The sequence below is a fragment of the Pelodiscus sinensis genome, chromosome 20 (assembly GCF_049634645.1).
Source record: "Pelodiscus sinensis isolate JC-2024 chromosome 20, ASM4963464v1, whole genome shotgun sequence".
NCBI lineage: Eukaryota > Metazoa > Chordata > Testudines > Trionychidae > Pelodiscus > Pelodiscus sinensis.
Genome location: NC_134730.1, coordinates 20,594,938 through 20,615,740, shown reverse-complemented (window position 1 = coordinate 20,615,740; position 20,803 = coordinate 20,594,938). Strand labels below are relative to the sequence as shown.

At 44.4% G+C, this 20,803-nt stretch overlaps 1 protein-coding gene and 1 long non-coding RNA gene across 10 annotated transcripts in view; one reads left to right on the top strand and one right to left on the bottom strand.

The window, feature by feature from the left end:
* The window catches only part of PECAM1 (platelet and endothelial cell adhesion molecule 1), a 73,849-nt gene extending 70,551 nt beyond the window's left edge, over positions 1 to 3,298 (top strand). For all 8 annotated transcript variants that reach the window (XM_075903895.1, XM_075903905.1, XM_075903903.1 and 5 more), the window contains one exon: positions 2,008 to 3,298. In XM_075903895.1, coding sequence (XP_075760010.1) covers positions 2,008 to 2,037 — 30 coding nt within the window. In that variant the 3' untranslated portion in view covers positions 2,038 to 3,298. The remainder of the gene's footprint in view (positions 1 to 2,007) is intronic.
* Positions 1 to 20,803, bottom strand: part of LOC142819126 (uncharacterized) — a 78,524-nt gene that overhangs the window by 27,317 nt on the left and 30,404 nt on the right. The gene's annotated exons all lie outside the window — the stretch shown is intronic.

The following is a 20,803-nucleotide window of genomic DNA, read 5'->3' as shown; positions in this document are numbered from 1 at the left end:
GCTCTGTCATGCCTCACAGGAACAGTTCCACAGAGGGGGAGTTGCTGACTCTACCCATCAAGGCAAAACAGAGTCCTAATAACCTGATTAAGTGGCTTAACCTTCCCCTCCAGGCCGTTTCCTACTGTAGAGGTCTGTGGAAGTGCTTGGGGGAGGCGGACATGATCGCGCTGCAGGAGAGACTGCCCTTGCTGTTGCTGCCCAGGTTCAGAGGATAGAGGCCTTCGGTCTCCAGTCCTGACACTGTGGCATCCTAAAGGAAACATGTTCAGGACAATAAGATAATCAGGTTTCCTGTCAGAGAGTAGGCCTTGAAGACCATTATCTGACATCATCAGGAACAGAATCCAAATCTCAGGGGATTTTTGTGGCAATACACCATTAAAATGTATTGGGGAGATAGATGGGAATAAGGACTGTGGGACTGAACCCCTATTTGGAGTCCGGGTTTCAGAGATGGGGGTACATGCCTTCCTTTTGACCTCAGCCACAGTGTGGGGATTTGAAATCTGATCCTTAGAGTCTTGAGTCCTACTTCAAATTCAGATAATGCTTCTAATATACCTATTCAATGATGAGGTTCTGCATTAATGGTGAGCGACTCATAAGGCAAAGCTGAGAATTGCTGTGCTGAAGAAAACAGCTTTATAACGAGCTCTCTCCCCTCCATTATTCCTACCTCAGGCTCTACGAAGTTGTGTCACTGTCAGAATAAATCAAATCCAATGAAAGCAATAAAGAGTTTTTCTCCCTGCACACCATGCGGGGCCAGGAGACAAGTGAGCCCAGTGCTGTCATAAATGCCACACATTGACAACAAAGGGTTGTCACATTACACACATTCACAGTAAAGGTTTGATCCCATTTAAGTCGGTGACAGTGGTGTGTTCGATAAATACTTTCCCATTGAAGCCTGAATTATTTAGCTGGGTTAAAATCAAATTGCAGTCCATGCCCTGCACTGACCAAAGTAACCTGGGCATGGATCCATTGGACTTTTGGGATATTTAGAACAAAATACAAACTTTGGGTTTCTGTCCTCTTCTGTTTATCTTGTCTGCTATAGGATTTTAGATCTAGTTTCATCCATAGGAAGTGTTTGCAAAAGAAATGGGTGTCTTTCTTTCTTTCTTTCTTTCTTTCTTTCTTTCTTTCTTTCTTTCTTTCTTTCTTTCTTTCTTTCTTTCTTTCTTTCTTTCTTTCTTTCTTTCTTTCTTTCTTTCTTTCTTTCTTTCTTTCTTTCTTTCTTTCTTTCTTTCTTTCTTTCTTTCTTTCTTTCTTTCTTTCTTTCTTTCTTTCTTTCTTTTCTTCGTTTTAACCTAAAATCGGCTTGGAAGTGTCTGGAGTAAATTAATTGAATTACTCAGAGAGGAACTGGGAGGAGGTTTCCTTCCTGGAATCAGAGCTGGCAATCTTTCTAAGTTATTTAATGGTCCTAGTTTCTGAAAACATATTGAAGGAAATATCTTAACAATGAGATAGCCACTTCGCCAAATACTAATTTGGTATTGTGTTGGATTTGCTGCCGGCGTACATTCTGACTTCATATTCTCCCCTGTCATTTTGACTTGTTTGTTTGTTTTATTTTGTTCTGGTGGGGAAAAAGTGGACTAATTAGCCTCACTCAGGACGTGTTGTACTTTCAGGTGTACATTTGTACTAATACAGAATGTACTATCCTGGAGACAAACGTCTGCAGCTCTCTTCCCACTTAGAGAACTGAAAATGTATCCACTTATTTATTAGTCAGACCTCCAATATAGATGTAAGTGCTTAACTATAGGAAAGCAGATTTGAATGTTAGCCTACATCTCTGATATCTTCATTTCCTCTCCATACAATGGAGATGTTTGACTATCCTTGAAGAAGAGGCATGATTATTGTTTAGCTGATTGTGTAGCTCTTGGAACAGTTGTTATATTTAATCTCTTTATGCAATTTCATTGATCCAAGAGTTTCTTTAACTTAGTCTTATAGTTTTTTCTTTCCCTCCCTCATTGCCAATAGAGAATAGAAGGTTCTCCAGATGCCACTTAAAAGCGTCTTTGGAAATATCATCTGCTGGGAGAAAAGAACAAGATGCAAGATGATGTGCCCGTTTCAAAAGCTCTTTGGCACTTATTTATGAACCTGCCAGCCTTCTCTCTTCAATGTTCATTTCCTCAGGGTGGACAATAGGGACATTCCTAAAACATGTAATTTTAAAAAATTACAAATAAAGATTTGAATGGGAAAGTACCTATGGAAACCAATGACACATGGCTGCCACATGATTAATTTCTCTCACTTAAAAGAGTTTTTTTTCTTCATCCTCCAATTCATCCTGCTCTGGAGAGTTAGGAGTGTAAATTGCAGCTGAGTAAGAGTATATTCTGAGCTCTTCTACAACTTAATAACTGTACAGAGTTTCAGAACTTTACCAACTGCATACATCATTAGAGACACAAATATTCCCTGTTCTTTGTTAAATTGCTTCTTTTATCTAAATGTTTCAATGCTTGTTGAGCTGGTTGGCATATTTATTCTCTCTCAAAAGAATGACTGCCCATCGCAGTCCAGATTAGACAAAATATAGATCTCAGATGTTGGGTCCCAGGTCATCAGATTTGGGCTTGACGCTAAACCCATAATCAAATCCCATCCACAAACTTTAATGAAGTTCAGAAGCTTATTTGGTTGTAACCTCAAACCTGTCCCTAACTTATCTCTACAGTATATCAGGTTTATTGTTGCAAAGAAAATACAAACTAACAAAAACTCCAAACTTAGGGGGTTTTTCAGACTGTAAAGTGGGTTCCAATCCTGCAGTCTGTTCCCGTGTATCACTGCAAATTCAATCATGGGATCAGGGGCATAGATAAGAAAGCTCTCATTTCAAATGGCAATTAGTATTTAAAATAATTAAACCAATGAGGATATAAGTCATTCTTACAGAGAATGGGGAGGGGATTCACATATATATGTATATTTACTGCTTGAAACTCTGTATTAAAAGCTCTGAAACAGAAAAGTTATATACCTCCTTTGAGAGCAAAGGGTTTGTTTGTTTGTTTTGCCCCCCACCAAACTTACACTCTTTAGTCTCTTACTGACTAATACCTTATTAATTTATTTTTCCCTAGGAAAAGGTTGTTTGTATCCTAAAACATTTAAACCTTTCACAAGGCTTGTTAGTTCATCTCTGTTGGCAAATATACATTCTAGCATCCCACCAACCTGCCCTCTCCCTTCACCAACCCCAAATGTTATTGCAGTGAATTTGGAAAAAGTATTTTAATAAAGAAATCTTTGAACTTAACTTTGCATCCTTGGATTTTTTTTTTTAATTAGCAAATCACAAATGGCCGTGTGGAAGGGTTGTTATAAATGGCAAACTATGTGTGTGTGGGGGGGAGGGGGGAAGGTCTCTTCACACATCACATCACAGAACGCAGGGGAAAGCGTGAACTTTGCTCAAACTCTGTCATCTGTTGTAATGAAACAAATGAATCTGATTACATTATCCACACCCGCCATGCTGAATCCCTTTAAGAAGTATTGCGAGTTGCCCCTTATTTGCATCAGTGCAGCTCAAAATCACTTCAATCTACAGGCCCTCCAGAAATCTGTCCTACACTTCCTGGCATGGCTCCCAGAACTCATGGATTTTTGGAGATTTCAAAAGGAGAAGACCAGCGGGGCTGTTTCAGCTTGACTGTGTCCACACTGGTGCAAAGTATTTCAAACTGGAACAGTTTAGGCTGAACCAGTTCTTTACATTGCTGATAGATTCATTTACTTTATCTGGTTCTTAGAATGTCACATAAAATAAATAAAACAGGTCCAACCCATTCCCTTCTCCTCCATGTCAGTGTAGATTCTCCCAGTTTGTCTAGCTAAGGCCATGTCTCCACTTGCCACACTGGAGATCAATCTTCTGGTGTTCCATTTAGCTGGTCTAATTAAGACCCACTAAATCAAACACCAAGGGTGGTTTCAGTTGACGCTGGTACTACTTGCAGTTGCAAGAAGTAAGGTAAGCCAATGGGAGTGTTTGCTCCCATCGGCCTCCCACTGTGAAGATGGTGCCAAGATCAGCTTAAGGAATGTTGACTCCAGCTATGTATTTTATGTCACTGGAGTTGCATATCTTGACTTAACCTGACCTTCCAGGTCTAGTATAGACCTTGCCTAAGAATGGAATGCAGCGCAGGGGACTATAAAGTACTAGGGAGAATTAGAGTTGTGGGAAAATCCTGAAGGAGGTGTTAGCCATGATAGGCCAAGCTGGCAAGGCAAGGGAAAGCAAGATGTAGCTTAAACACTTTGGCTACGTCTAGACTGGCATGATTTTCCGCAAATGCTTTTAATGGAAAAGTTTTTCCGTTAAAAGCATTTGCGGAAAAGAGCGTCTAGATTGGCACGGACGCTTTTCCGCAAAAGCACTTTTTGCGGAAAAGCGTCCGTGCCAATCTAGATGCGGTTTTGTGCAAGAGAGCCCCGATCGTCATTTTCACCATCAGGTCTGTTTTGCGCAAAATAGTTTTCAGCTGTCTACACTGGCCCTTTTGCACAAAAGCATTTCCGGAAAAGATCTTTTGACTGAACGGGAGCAGCATAGTATTTGCGGAAGAACACTGACAATCTTACATTAGATCGTCAGTGTTCTTGCGCCAATTCAAGCGGCCAGTGTAGACAGCTGGCAAGCTTTTCCGCAAAAGCACCTGCTTTTGCGGAAAAACTTGCCAGTCTAGATGCAGCCCTTCTGTGTATGGTGCATTATCCCCTCTAATAGCACTGAGACCACTTACAGAGAAAATAATGAGTCTGCTCTACAGCCTTAGCTGGCTTTTAGCTCATGGGCAGAGGCTCATGCACCTGGCTCCAGCAGTCCCAGGTTTGATTCTGCCTGCAGAGCACCAGGGTATGTTGGTGTTACAAAGGCTTGGCAAGGGCATTTGCTAGCTGATCTTGAGCTGAAGGGATGTACAAGGGGGAGACTTTACCTGCTGACCTCTCCGTGCTGCAGGGCTGAGAGCGAAGCCTCCCCATGGACCTGTCTGAAATGAATGGCTAATGGAACAGGGTGTCGGAGGAGGAATTCCCAGGAGTGCGCTGGTGAGGAGCTGGAAGGAGTGGCTGTCTGGCGCAAGACCTCTAGGCATGGTATGAGCTAGGCTGATGGACTCTCTGTTGTGAGATTTGAAGCCTACATGAAGGGGGAGTGAACAATGCACCATGTTTTGGGACTCCTATTACATGTTATTGGCACTATGTCTTGTAATGCTACTTTGCCTTAGGGCTGGTTTATTGATCCAAGAGAGCCTGTCTTGGAGCCCTTGAGAGAGGAATTGGGGGGGCAATGCTGGTGCTAAGGTGCCCACAGGCAAGGAGATGCTCCGGGATGACAGTAAATCCTTCATGTGACCTGTCTCAGCACTTTTTTCTGAGGGGGAGTGAACAAGTGTGTCACTGACATGCCAGGCAGCACATCAGTAAACTTCTCTGCTGCAGCCAAAGCTAACGTACCTGCCCAGTAAGCAAGGAACAGTCGTATGCAATGAGCTCAGTTTCCTGTTCTACAGAATGGGGCTTCAGATGCCAAATGAGCCTCATTTGTTAACCTGCTGCACTGAACGCTTGGGTAAGCTTCTGGTGTCTGTTGTTGAAACAATGCCCATTTTCAATTAAGACTCAAAACAATGGGCCATTCCAAATGAGTTTAGTTCTTCACATTTCTATTCTCTCTCCAAGTCTCTGCTTCAGCATATGTAAAACCAAGTGCACTGTAAGTATAGTCACCTTCAAAAAGCAGGGGAAAGGAGCCTTTAAAAGCCCCAGTTCCTCCCTCCCATCCTTTTACCACAGTAAGAAAGACTGGACAAAGCCATTTTGCATAAGACAGACTGGACATGTGGTTGCATGAGGTTTATCCAATGGTGTGAGAAGCAACAGATTAAATCACTTCATCAAACAGGCCCTATATGTTATTCCCAGGCGTGAGAGCTGGTGTTCCCACGTCTGAGAGGGAGTATAGATGGTGTCTCACCAATTTTATACGAGATGGTTTATTTTCTTGCATTCAGAGCAGGTTTGCTTGACTGCGGACTCAGGTTCACTTGCAGAAAATATACTAGCAACAGCAGCCAGTCCAAACAAAAATATTAGCCAGTTGTAGGAGATGTGTCCCCGAAATGACTGCCTTATTCTAGAAGGTGTTAGCCAGTGTGGTGAGAGAGACCAGGGTGTTTTCTCTATCCCAGGATAACATGGGGGTATTGTTCTCCCTGGGGCTACACAGAGACAGAGCAAGTAGAAAGGAACCCTGGATCCCCTTCATTTAAAGCACACAGGAGGGAGCTTGAATTGGTCATCATGACTGTGCCAACACCGATTCTTCAAAAAAGTGGAAAAAGCACAAAGCCAGTTCCTTGTTCTAAGTTAGAGACATCAGAAGCCAAGAAGCCTTCATAGGAAAAGCAGTGGCTAGGAAGAAGGCTGCCAGGAGGAATTTAATAATAATTTCAAAAGACAATGTAGCAACTTTCAGAAGTTTGGTTTCTGGAATCAATCAGCACAGCACAGACAGAGGAGCAGGAATGATCAGCCATCACTACCTGGCTGTTTCAGCCTCTGAGGCTTGAGCCTGCAACATTTACTCACTCGATTTCCATAGTCGCTATGGCCCAATAGAGCTTTGAAGGAATGAAATTCTAAAGCTTAGGGTGCTGTGACTGTGAGGGCTCTGTTCATCATTGTGATCTGGCCCTTGCTAGTAGAAAGCAGATGCAGGGCAGATATAGTGGCATTATGGGAAATTCAGGATGACTTCACAGGTGAAGATGGCATTCCAGGGCAGGGCATGGGTAGAGGCTGGAAGAGGTCTGAGATGTAGCCAAGAAACTCTTATGCTCTGTCTATTCTGAATTCCTTACAAGCTCTATTGCTCCTCTAGAGCAGGGCCACAAGTTACAGCAGCCTTTGCAGGGTGATGAAGTGAGATGTCTGGAGACTTTGAAACCCTCTTGTTCCCCAGGACAGCTGCAGGACAGCTTCGTCCACTCTGCCTCGCCAATGTACAATTTTCAAGCACACATGGTTTATATATGCTGTGGGCTTAGGTTTTCCTTTCTGATAAAGACCTCATGAGGGGCATTCCTTTGAAAAGCAAATGCTATATGAATCTCAGTGTTACCAGCCCAAGATTATCAGCAAATCTCATGTTATGTGATGCTTTTCATACAGCTCCAGCTTCTGCAGTCAAATGAGAAGAGAATCATTTAAAAAAAAATGACAACAGAAAATGGCTCCCAGTATTACAGAGAACAGCCTGGGAACATGACCCAGGTACATGTGAACAGCCCAGATACCAGATGTCAAATGAAAGTTACTCAGAACTTCTTTAAAAAAAAATGTTTGTGGGGTATTTTTGTTTTGGTTGGTTGGGCTTGGGTTTTTATCTATCTATCTATCTATCTATCTATCTATCTATCTATCTATCTATCTATCTATCTATCTATCTATCTATCTATCTATCTATCTTTTGAAGCCTGAGTCTTGAATGACTGAGATTTCTTAGGCTTCATGTTGCTAAATGAATTGTTACTGAAATGTATTAGACTTACGGTATCTCCTTCAGTTGTTTAGGGATGACACGGAGTGATCACTGTATGCTTGACGTGAGGAACATATTGATATTTTTCTAAAGAATGAATTAACAATAATCCTGTGACTTGGGTAGATCATTTACCTGTGGGAGCAAGAGGGTACTTTTATCTCTGAACTCATCCTGTGTGGGCCTCTCTGATGTTGCCAAATGAGGGAGGGGTGGCTTTGGCTTTATGGACCACTAGGAACTGGACCAAATTCAGTACACAGAGATCAGCCATCTTATTGTTACAGTAAATTTCTTTGTTGAGCTTTAAAGTTCCATTTTATTTGTTTTTTCCTTACTCAGTCACAGTCTGGTGGTTGCAAGTAAAAGAGAAACCTACTAAATCCCTAACTTGCAAAGCACCCAGAAATCCTACTAGTCAGGCTGCTGCTGAATTCCTTTCTTTGTTCCTCATCCTTAAAAATCTATTCTGCTGCCTGGTTGGGATTGGGGGGGTAACTTTCCTTCCCACTCTGATCCCATTGCTACTAGCATGGGTCTGAATGGGATTCCAGAATAGGCACCCCCAAGTGATCACTGGCTTCATGGGTACTAAAGTTCAGCCTTGTATTCAAATGTGCCCTAAGAAATGCTAGTCAATTACTTCTGCTGCTTATTCCTAACTGAAACCTAGTTAAAAGTCCAGTCTTTCCCCTTTTGAAATCAACAGCTGTTTTGTCATTGGCTTAAATGGAATCAAGTTTGGGTGCTACATGATTTCCAGAAAACACTCAGCCACATTAGGATTTTCCTGGAATATCTTGGCCTGGCGACCCACCTGGCTGGCGCTAAACTTTCCAAGAGAAATTGCAAAATTCAGATGACCCAGGAGAAATTTATTTATCTTCCCCTTCCTAAGTGCTTAATGATGTTTCCCTTATTATTTCTGAGATTGCCAGCTGTGCCTCATGGTGTTTAGCAATTTCATCCCTCACTGGTGCTGCCGTAGCTGGGCTGATTTTCTAGAGTTATTTGCAGATTTGAATAATTGATTGCATGTGATATGAAGTCACTGCTCATCAAGGGTCCTATTCGTCCCTGCATGGGGATAGCTGGGTAAAGGAGAACAGACTGAGTTGCAGCAGTGTGAGGGTTTTTTCCTCCCTCTGTAGAAGACACTGTAAATCCCCCAAGATTCTGAGCAGGTTTTCCCAGCTGTGAAATGAAGCCAACAGAGGTCTATCCACCAGGGAGTCTGTAAAGCTTAAGTAATGGCAACATTTTCAAAAGCCACTTTTGAGCCTTGGGTGCTGCATCTGAGACACCATGGATCTAATTTGTGACGGTACAGAGGGGGCACTATTTGAGCTAAAGTCAACGGGAGCCGTGGTTGCTCAGAAGCAGTGAAAATCATGCTCTTCGGTGTCTCCAAATGAGCACCTAAAAACGGTGGCAGTGAAAAGCAGAGCCCAGTAATGAATATTTCCCCTTATACTTTTTGAAGTGTTTTGAGATCATGGAATGGAGGATGCCATGAAATACAAAGTGTTCGTCTTTCTTGCAAAGCAACTGGGTGGCCTGACTCAGTCATCCAATGCCTGCAAGAAGGTTAGATGGCAAAACTTTTGTAAATACAACTTTTCTGGATTTTGTGATACATAGTGGTGAGGAAGCTTAGCCTCAGAAATAGTCATCTGGGATTTATGTCCTAGTTAGAGCTGTCTGCAAATGCCCCGAGGGCTTGGAATACTCCCTGGAAATGTTCTTGTTGGGCAAATCTCACTTTCCCATAGAAATTTTAAAAATGTAAGAAAGCAATTTCTCCCAACTTTCCTATTATTCTCAACTTTTTTTTCACTTGGGAAAGCATTTAAAAAGAGCGACAACTTTTAAATGTAACTTTCACTATGAAGTGTTGCACTTAATTCACATTTAAGAATTATGTGCTTTCTCTCTGAAAGTAACATTTTCAACCCTTTGTTCCTGTTTTCCAGCTGGTAAAAGCTAGAAAACTCAAAATGGGGGACAGGAAGTGACAACTTTTAAAATGTATATGTTAGAAAACTGAAAAATTCCAGGCTTTTTCCTGAACATTTTTTATTTCAAAAAAAGTCACAGGATTTCCTCCAAATAGTTCATATTTTTCAGAAAATGAATAATTCGGTTGAAAAATATTTTTTCCGGGGAAAAAATGTTTTTGACAAACCCCTTTTTTCTGACCAATCATTCTCCCACCCCCGTCCCCCAAACATCTTTTTGTCATAAAATTTGTGACCAAGTTCTTCTCCTGATCTCACTTCCATCCTGATAGCAAATGGCTGGAAACATTTTGATACCACTAATATTTTGGTACTCCTAGACAGTCTAGGGTAGATCTTCAGCGGACCTTCTGGCTGGGAGGTTGGTTGGAGAAGTGGGCTGAGGGTGGAGGAGCATCTGGGTGGGAAGTAGAGTGCAGGAGTGGGGGGTCTGGGCATGAAGGGGCACTTACCTGACTCCATGCACCCCACTGCTCTCAGGCACCACCCCACACTGCTCCCATTGGCCACAATTCTAGCCAATGGGAGCAGCAGAAAAAGCCTCCAGGCAAGTGACTTCCTGCATTGCCATTCTTGCAGCCAGGGAGAGGGGAAGTGGCAGTGCACGAAGCCACTTCCTTCCCCTGCAAAAAGATCCAGCCCATGAGGCTTGGGCCCTGCCCTACAACAGCAAGCCCCGAGCCTATAGCTCACCTGCAAGATGGCCACAGACCACACTTTGAGGTAGGGATGTTAAATATTAGTTAATTGAATAGTCAACTAACCTCATGAATTCTTATCGGTTAGTGGACTATTCTACAGTCCCTGGGGGTGGGCCAGCAGCCAATGCACTCTGGCCTCTCTCCCGAGAAGACCCCTGCCACTCCACGCTGCTGCTACTGTACCAGAGACAGCAGCGCGGGGGGCCGGGTGGGAGCTGGTCCACGAGAGGATTAAGTTTAAAAACCAGCTTCCCGTGCAGACCTACTGCCTGTCGCCCTGTGCTGCTGCCTGTGATAAAGGGGCAACGATATGGGGTGGCAGCAGCCCCTGTCTAGGGTGGTCTGAGCTCCCGAACCCAACGTGAGCCAGAACTGAGCTGGGCTGCCTGCCCGCCCGGCTCCTAATATGCTTTGAATGCAGAGCCGCAGCAGGGGTAGGTCTTGGACCCATTGCAAACCAGGACTGAGCCGGGCTGCTGGCCAGCCTGCTAAAAAATGTACTGGCAAGTGTGTGTGTGTGTGGGGGGAGGGAATGCGTGTAGTCTATAGCATTAATTGATAAGCTTTTGCTTATCGGTTAATCAACTACACTTTTACATCCCTGCTTTGAGAACCACTGCATTATCCTGGGGGGCACAGTTACTGATTTTTTTAAATGCTCCGAGCTACCTTTGTGTTATTTTGTAATATATACAGTAACCCACTGGTTTTAATAGTCACTCACACCCACTATATCTAAGTCTTGGTTCCAAAAGGGGGCCCCAACCCATGCTCAGTGGCTTGCTTAACCTGTTTTCTCATTGTGATGGATAGGAGGCATGCTGGCCAGCACCCGGTGACTAAGGGGTTAAACTCAGGTAGCTAGCAACGGTGTTGGCAGGAGTCCAGAAGAACCAGTGGGGAAACAGTGCTGAAATTTGAATTGTATTTAGAATTGTACCTGGCCTGCTCTCTCTGTGTGATTCTAAGTTAAGGGGTAGAGGGAGCAGATGCAGTAATCAGACTTACCATGCCCATAAGAAATATTGGACATGGGTGTGAACTGGGCCTTGAAGTACAAATCAGCACAAATCATGAGTAGAGGGAAAACGTGTATCTAGTCGCAACCAGGTATTTTTCTGTATTTTGTTATTTGGTTTAAAATTCTCTGTGTGAATCCATGCCTTCCCTCCCCCATTCACTACCTAAGACTTGTTCCCAGAGATTTCCTCTGTTTTAATTTGGTTTGCATAGTTGCTCTATAACACCTAACAACCAAGCACGCTTTATCAAGTATATCTTTTGTTTTATTAATAAAAATCGCCTTTTTTAAGGCCATGATTTGATTCTTGTGTCCTGGAAAGTAACAGGAGGTCTGGGTGTGTGTCTGCCTGCCTAAGACTGAGCGGTCCGCTACTAGAGACTGCAGCTTGTTTTTCTCTCTTCAAGCTCTCTTGGGGCAAAAGAGCTTGGGGATACCCCTGGGGAAGGAATTCAAGTGTTCCCTCCTCTTTGTTTTTTCAGGGTTAAATCACTTCATGGTGGCAGCTTTTGTTTTTTTCTCAGAGCCGATGCATCAGTGACTGTGGGGAGTTTTTAAAAGCAGAGCCTAAAGAGGCAAGATATTTAAGTTCTCTTGTGGGCCCTACCTCCTGCATTCAGAGTGCCAGAGTGGGGAACAGCCCTGATACTTGTATTGCTGGTATTTTTATTATTCTTCACACTGTCTTGGGGCACTGCAGATACTTCAAGGATGAGACAGGAGAGGAGGCAAAGCAGGAGACCTTGAAACAAACACTTTCTTCTCCCTGCTAATTATTAACACTCCACTATCAGCACACTATTTTTAGTTTATTTTTTGTGCAAAGCAGTTACTGCTCCATTGTCTATTTCATGCTGGAGTTAAGCTGATGGTGCCTCCAGAAAGCATCTGTTAGTACCATGCGATTTGTTGGAACGCTGAACGTTAGTTTATTATTTTTTTTATTGTTTTCCTCTTATTGTGCTTTCAGTGCAATGTTTCTTGAAGCAGCTTATGAAATAGAAAAATTCAAGCGGTCCCGGTGTGATGCTTTAAACAGCTTCATGGGTGGGTTGGGGAGATAGGCTACGTGTAAACCTTACCATAAGGGATGTTCTTTGTAGATATGCATAGCTAATACTCTGTACAGGATAAGGAGTGAGCCCTCTGTTATTGAAATGTTATGGTGAACATGACACTTATCTGTATAAACACAAGTTGACATAACTGATGAAGGCTTTTTCCTTTAAAAAAGCTTTTGAGGCGTTTTTGTACTGTAGCAGAGCGTGCTTTTGCTCCTATTTTCTTGCTCTGCAGAAATGCAGACTTCACTGATGGGGGCATTCACAGCAGTGTTCCCTGTAAGTTGTGCTTTCGTGCAGCCGATCAAGAGAGATTCAAAGGCCGCCCAGCCGATTAGCAGAGCACTCACAGGCTTTGTGTTTCTATTAGTGGTGCATATTCACACATGCCTCAGTGCACATAAAATGTATTCTGCACATGCATGGAAAAGAGGAGAGGGAACATTGATTCATAGTGCCGCTTATTTGAGTTCCCTCCACCAATGCCACTACAGTCCCCATATAGACATCTATTTACAATATCTTCTGGGTTTTCAGTCCTTTCGTGAGGACCAGATATTTACAGTATCTTCTGGGTCTTCCTTAGGGCCTTTAGGATTCTTGCTCCAACTAGCCCCATTCCTCCCTCTCCCATTCACTTCCTGCCTGTGTCTCTTTAGCCTTCTGAGCTGATGGGCTAATTATCTCACCTTGCCCCCCCAGCCTGATTTCTAATTGCCCAGTCAGCTTTCTCCAGGGGAGCTAGAGATCAGAGTGCAAGCTCACCTGTTCCTTCCCTCCGTTCTGTCACAGATGCCCATGACAACTACGTTGTGTACAGGACACACTCCTAATAACAAAACAAATAAAAGCAGGTCCATGTGCAAACACAGAGGAGGTGTTTGTCATTTAAATGATTCACCTTGGTGAATGCGACCTCTCTATGGATACAAAGGAATTTTGGATAACCTAGTTTCAGGCAACTGAGTGTCCCTATCTATTTTGTAACTTGTATACAGACTTATAGTGTAAAATGAATAGCACCGTTTTGCAATTTGGCCTAGAATCTACTTAAAATTAGACCATTTTCATATTTACAATAAATGGCCTGACAGTACAGATCTTCAGTGCATGCCTCAAAGATCATGGTACCAACTATTTTGGTAATAACCTCTCTCCCCAAAACAACGTTGAACCTCTCACTACAGTTTCTCTCCCTGTAGACTTCTGGGCATGCACATGAGGCCGATGGACCCATTCAATGCACAGGCATTGAATTTAGCCTGTTTGTTATCGGCCCCCACAATGTTATGTTACTGCCTGGCTGGAGTTTTCCATTTAAAAGTGCTCCCTGTGGCCCCTGAGTTATTCGAGTGCTAATCCAGTGCTGACCTCTGGTGGCCAAAGAATTTACAGGTCATTTCCTAAACAGATAGAATGCTCGGTCGATCCCGTGCTTTCCAGTTTTCTTGAAGCAACAGCTGCCCCATTTCTAAACAGATTCTAATTTTTCAGCATATGCTCATATAGATGGAAATAAGATGGAAATGTTTTTACAAGGAAGAGTAACCATTGGAACAATGTACTAAGGGCTGGGGTGCATTGTCTATTACTGACCATTTTTAAAATCAAGGGAGGATTTTTTCTGGAAGATCTGCTCTAGGAATTATTTTGGCTTGTGCTATACAGGAACTCAGACTAGAGGATCAGTGGTCCCTTCTAGCCTGGGAAAACATGAATCTAAATTCAATATTCTACCCCAGGGGTTCCCAAACTTTTTGACACGGGGACCAGTAAATCCATTTACGAGCTTTTGGAGGACCAGTAACATTCATTTGCATATTTTCATATTCATTAAGCAAATGATGAATATTCAAATAAGTTGTTTCTGGTCCTTCCAAAGCCCCCAGTGCCAGCGTTAGCAAAGCTTTTGATATAGTCACCCACAATATTCTTGCCAGCAAGTTAAGGGAATATGGATTGGATAAATGGACTGTAAGATGGTTTCCCAAACTTTTTACTTTAGTTGGAACCCGGTTTTTTTAGTTCTGTTTTTTGCAGCCCAAAACTATAAACACATATACAAAAAAGAATGAAAAATGAATAAATTTTCAGTTTTCACCCGGCTACATCCTCCACCCAGCCTAGGCCAGGGCTTGGGGGACCCGGCGCCGCATGGGCACTGCAGGAGGCGGGAGCAGGAGCAGACTGGGGGTAGGGTAGCTGTCTAGGAGGGATGGTGCAAGGAGGGGCAGGGTTGCCAGGTGTCCGGTTTTGTACCAGACAATCTGGTATTTGAGGGTTTTGTCTGAGAAACAAATTGAGAAATGACCAGACATATGAAATGCCTGGTATTTTCTAATTAGGTAAGTTTTATTATAATTAGGTCTATCAGTCCTTAGCTGCGAACTGCCTGGATAGTAGATGTGCTCTCACTGCCTGAGTGTGTCTACCTGCCAGGCAGTTCGCAACAACTCAAGGGAGGGTATGTTGGGGGGGGGGCAAAATGGAATCCTTGGCCAGACTCACTCCTCTGCCAGGGTCTGCAGGGTCTGCATGTGCCCAGGTCAGTCCCGCTCTCCCCCTCCCCCTTCTCCTCCCGAACTCCCAGTCAAATCCTGCTGCCGCCTTCCAGTCCTGCTTCCAGCGGCCAGTTCCCCCCCCACCGCCTCCCACCAATCTCCCCCGGTCAGCCCTGCTCCCCCAACAACCCCCCCCCAACCAGCCCAGCTGCCCCCTGTCCAGTCCTGCTTCCCGCAGCTGGTTCTCCCGTCCTCTTCCTCCTGTTCTCCCCTGGCCAGCCCCCCCGCCCCCCGTCCAGCCCTGGTTCCGCCACCTGCCCTCCCCGATTTCTGCTGGACAGCCCCATTGCCTCCAACCCTGCTTCTGCCACCTGCCCCCCCCCATCTCCGTGGGACAGCCCCGCTACCCCCAACCTTGCTTCCATCCCCCGTCAGCCCCATCCCCATCTCTGCAGGACAGTCCCGCTGCCCCCAACCCTACTGCCGCCCGCCCGCCCCCTCCTCCCTCTGTCTCCGTGGTACAGCCCCGTTGCCTCCAACCCTGCTTCTGCCACCTGCCCGGATCTTCACGGGACAGTGCTGCTGCCTCCAACCCTGCTTCTGCCACCCGCCGCCCACCCACCTGGATCTCCACAGGACAGCCCTGCTACCCCTAACCCTGATCTTCACAGGCCACCCACCCACCCACCCTGACAGTTAGGAAGTCTTTCCCTAATGTCCAACCTAAACCTCCCTTGCTTCTTGTCCTATCCTCAGAGGCCAAGGAGAACAATTTTTCTCCCTCCTCCTTGTGACTCCCTTTTAGATTCCTGAAAACTGCTATCATGTCCCCTCTCAGTCTTTTCCTTTCCAAACTAAACAAGCCCAGTTCTTTCAGTCTTCCTTCAGAGATCATGTTCTCTAGGCCTTTAATCATTCTTGTTGCTCTTCTCTGGACCTTCTCCAGATTCTCCACATCTTTCTTGAAATGTGGTGCCCAGAACGGGACACGACTCCAACTGAGGCCTGATCAGCCCAGAGTAGAGCGGAAGAAGGACTTCTCATGTCTTGCTCACAACACTCCTGTTAATGCAGTGTTAATGCACTCCTGTTGTTGTGTATGATCAGCACGTATCTCACTTCACCTGCCCTTGCTTTACGTGTGTGTTACACTTGTAACACTGGTAGGAAAAAACATGGACAGAAAGCAGTGAAATCTGGCAACCCTGTGCTTGGCAACAGTGAACAAAATGTCTGGAGGGCCACACTTGGATCCTTGATGGGCCGCAAGTTGCCCACCAGTGCAATACATAGAGCATATCACTCTTACTTCTCCATTACTGCTGGTGGGGGCATTGCCTTCAGAATGAGGCACCCAGCCAGCACACTCCAGCTGCCTACCGAGGGAGAGCGCGCTCAATACAACTTAAAAACATGTGGGAGGCAGAGGGCCCTAGGTGGATGGGAAGCGTGGGGAGCATGCAGGGGCTAGGGTAATGGGAGGTGGGGAGCCCGCAGGGGCCAGGGACAATGGGGGGTGCACATGTGGGGCAGGGGCAATGGGGGCTGGGCACCAAAATAAAGTTTGCCCAGAGCTCCATTTTCCCCAAGGAGAGCCCCACAGTGCACTTTTTGTCCATGCTCATTCTCAGGTTAACTGCTTGTACCATGAGCTCTGCTCCTTGCAGGTTCTTAATCTGGGATCCATCACCAGGTTTTGCTGTATTATTGCCCCCTGGATTGCTTGGAAACGGGGAGTACTTTAGGAAAAACTGGCTACAGATATTGTAAAGCAAAGTGTATGTACAAAAAAGGAACAAATAGAGGTGTAGAAAAACGTTAAGTGGTAAAATAAATTAAGTTAATCAGGAATCAGACTGATGGCTGTCCAGCCTCGGCAGTGTATGTTTAAAAATGCAAGCTGCTTTTTTGTTTGGAATGTCAATGCCTTCTGGAATTTTCCTGGTGGAAAAAGAAAGGGCTTTGCTTTCACAGTTATCTGGAAAATAATGTGCAGACTGTCATGTATACATTAAAGAACCAAAAAAGAATGACTTGTATTGTCTATTTCTTATTTGAAGTGCACCAGTCTGAAATCAAAGGGAGCTTATAAAGAGTAGCCCAGACAATCTAGCATCATCAGAATGTGGCTTTCATTGAAAGTTGAATTTAAAATCAGAATGGATATTTATACAGGTAATTTGTTTTCTCAACATACTGTGCAGGAAGATTGAGAGAGCTTTCCCAATAGAGGGAATGGAATTATTCAGTGCAGAATTGCAGTTTCATCCAGGAAAGAAGCTGCAATAATAGAGACACGAACAGCACAAACTTCAACTGAAATCAGCAAAAGTCTGAGTCCTTCTCTTGAGAGGTAAAACAGAAACATACAGATGTCAATAAAAGATTCTTCTATACACTGAGCCAGGGAGAATCTTTTCAATCTATGGTGTCCATGAATTGGAATAGAGGACCATAAGATTCCGGGACCTTTAATCTACAGACTATTGATACTATAAAGCATGGTATTTGTCAATGGGAACTAACGTAATCAAAAGTGATATTATCTAATCTGTCTCCTAGATGGCAATATCCAAGAGATTTATGGTTTGCAGAGTAAGCACAAATGTAGCTATCCTCCTTCCACAAAGCAGTTACTGATCCTGCAAGCAAAGTGCTAGCTTTTAAGTCTTTTGCATTGGCTGGCCACATATTCATTTTAAAAAAAATATCCACAGCACCAAGTTGACACGGGAGTGGGGCTTGGGGAATACAAGTTCACATTTGAAATCAATGAGGTTGGGCTACAAGTGGAAGAAAGGTGAAGTGGATAGTAATCAATGTAAATCAGAAGCTAAGAATTTCTGGGGAAAATATGATGAAGCATGTGATATCCTCCAGAAATAGTAGAATGAAAGGAGTATGGTGATACAATAGCTTCTAAAGTTAGAGATTGTTAAATGAGCAGGTCTAGATAACTTGCATCCAAGAGTTGTACAAGAGCTGGCTGAGGAGATCTTTGGGCAGTGTGTGTTGATTTCAATATGTCCTGGAATGCTGTGACTGTTCCAGAAGACTGGAAGAAAGCTATTGTTGTGTCAACATTTAAGAAGGGTAAATACTATGACCTAGGAAACTATAGGCCTGTCTATCAGTGTTAGCAAGAGAATGGAATGGCTATTACAGTGCACAATTAGTAAAGAATTAAAGGAGGGAAATGTAATGAATGCCAAGCAACATGGGATTATGGAAAATAGATCGTCAGACTATATTGATACCTTTTTGGGGAGGTTGCAAGTTTGATTTATAAAGGAAACAGCATCGATGTAATACACTTAGGCTACGTCTACACTGGCCCCTTTTCCGGAAGGGGCATGTTAATTTCACCTATCGTAGTAGGGAAATCCGCGGGGGATTTAAATATCCCCCGCGGCATTTAAATAAAAATGTCGGCATTTAAATAAAAATGTCCTTCAAAGTAGGAATAAGAGCCTCCGGAAAAGGGCACTTTTTCCGGAGGATCGGGGCCAGTGTAGACGCTCTTTTCCGGCTTTTTTAAAAGCCGGAAAAAAGCGGCGGACATTTTTATTTAAATGCCGCGGGGGATATTTAAATCCCCCGCGGATTTCCCTACTACGATAGGTGAAATTAACATGCCCCTTCCGGAAAAGGGGCCAGTGTAGACGAGCCCTTAGACTTTTGTCAGATTAAAAGCTGAAGAACTGATAGTGTTCTGAGCTCAGAGCGTGTGACTGGTGAGCAGGTGTGGTGTAGTGGGGGTGCTGTCTGCTCTGTATCCTGGGGTCCCCCTGCACTGTGATGTGTGATTCCCACTGACTCACCCACATGTGGCGATGTAGTGTCAGTACCTTGCTGGTTGCTGTGCTTGGGTTGTGGGCTGTGAATGACCCGTGCTGGCCTTTGCCTGTGAGCACTGCCACAGGGTTCGGGGGAAGGAGCACGTAAACCCAAACCCCACCGTGGGCCACAAACAAATAGGTGCATGAGCCTATGGGCCATATGTTGAGTGGCCCTGGTCTACAGGGTAAAAGTGTCCTTCTTAAACAATCAATCTGTTCACAGCATGGGTGGCCTCAAAGCTGCATGGGAGGGGTGTAGTGTAAGTGTGGGACATTCCTTAACTAGCTGAAGTCACGGCCCCGTCCCACCGGGGCCAAAACTGCTCATCTGCTACACACTGCACTTCACCTGCTGCTGGGGCTGCTGAAGAGAGGAGCCTGTAGTTTTGTGCTCCTGTGTCTATTCTGGACGTTACGGTCTCTCCTGGAGGATGGAGGAGTTTGGAGTCTGATGAGGCTTCACTATCGTGGAAAGAGGAAAATTGTGCATCTGCTTTGCATTGTGTCTTCACAGCTGTACATAGGCATGCGCAGGGGTACGCGGGCGGCATGTTCACCCCCAAGGAGGGAGTGCTGGCAGTCTGCAGCCTTCCCTCCCTGCTTCACTCACTCACCAGCGGGGAAGATGCAGGATGTGTGGTGCCCACCTTGCTGCTCTGGAGAGTGCTGGGAAAGGATGGGTGGGTAAGGGTGGAGCTAGGGCAGGGCAGGAAGAGGCAGGGCCAGTGCTCTCCCGTCTTCCCCTGCCACGTATCACCGCTGCAGCTGTAAATTACTGTGCAAGGGGCAAGGTCGGGGAAAATCAGGCTCCAGGGCTGGAATACTCCTGATGGCTTAGCACATGCATCCAGGGCCAGTTTTTCAAACGTGTGCAGTAAGTGCTGAGAATTTTGGACAACCAGGTGTTGTCACAATGGGAGCCGATGGGCTCTAAATGCTCTAGAAAATTTGGCTGTGGTTGTTGGCAGTGCTCCTTGTATGCTGTGCTCTTGTGCGGCCGCTCAGGAGAGGTTCAGATACCACCCAGCTGATTAACAAAGCACCTACCGGTGTTCCTACAGGTGTTGCACAGTCGCACATGCCTTGATGCACATAAAGATATTTATTCCACATGTGGATGGAAAAAATCCACAGATGGGGGGAAAAGATTAGAGGGAACACTAGTTGTGTGTGGTGAGTAGTTTAAAATGTGGCCATCAGCTCTTTAGAAAAGTTGGCCCCATGTCTGGATGTCAGACCTTTGGGAAACAGGTGGGACAAGAAACGAGTGAGGAATAAGCCAGCTCATTCACTGAAATCACTGGGGCTTGTTCTTTGCTCTTGGAAGATGGTGTGGTCCACACAAGCTAAGATATTGACTGGCTCAGCCCAAAAATTTTAGAACCTTATGTCCCCCCTAGTTAAATTTCCTGTAGAGACCCTACCTTAGGGAACTGAAGGAGTCCTGCTGTTGTAATAAAAACCCAGGTGCACATCAGGGTTAGTCAAATAACGGGCTATGCTGACAATTTTTTACAGACACGTTTTAATTATATTTTCCTCCGTTGAAGCTGATTTTTCTCCCAGTGCCTTTATTCCCTTTTTTACTGTTATGGGATAATTCATATAATCCTACATGTCTGTCTTATGCTGTAGATGGCTGTGCATAGCAGACTTCATTAATGTCCTCTCCAAGGAAAAGAGTATAATTTATGCTTTTTAATTACAGATTACCAGGATTACGGTATATTTTTTCAACTCACCAACATTAACAGCATAATACTAGGCTTAACTAAATTGCTGCCTTTTTCTCCTTTATAGTAGATCAAGTATTAATGGTTATTATTCATGACACACTAATTGGCATGCTGACTCTGTCTGAGAAAGGTCATGTCTATATTTTCCCCTACCACATAGAAACCATGGGTTTGGCTGTGTTCTCACCTATGCCAGTGTAAAACCACAGGGTCAATGTAACAGGGTTGGGTTGTCCCCTTCAGGGTTATAGGGCCTGTTATAATCCATTTAAACTAATACATAAACTAAAGGTGATAAAATAACCGAGTCACTTGAAATAGTGTTAAACAAG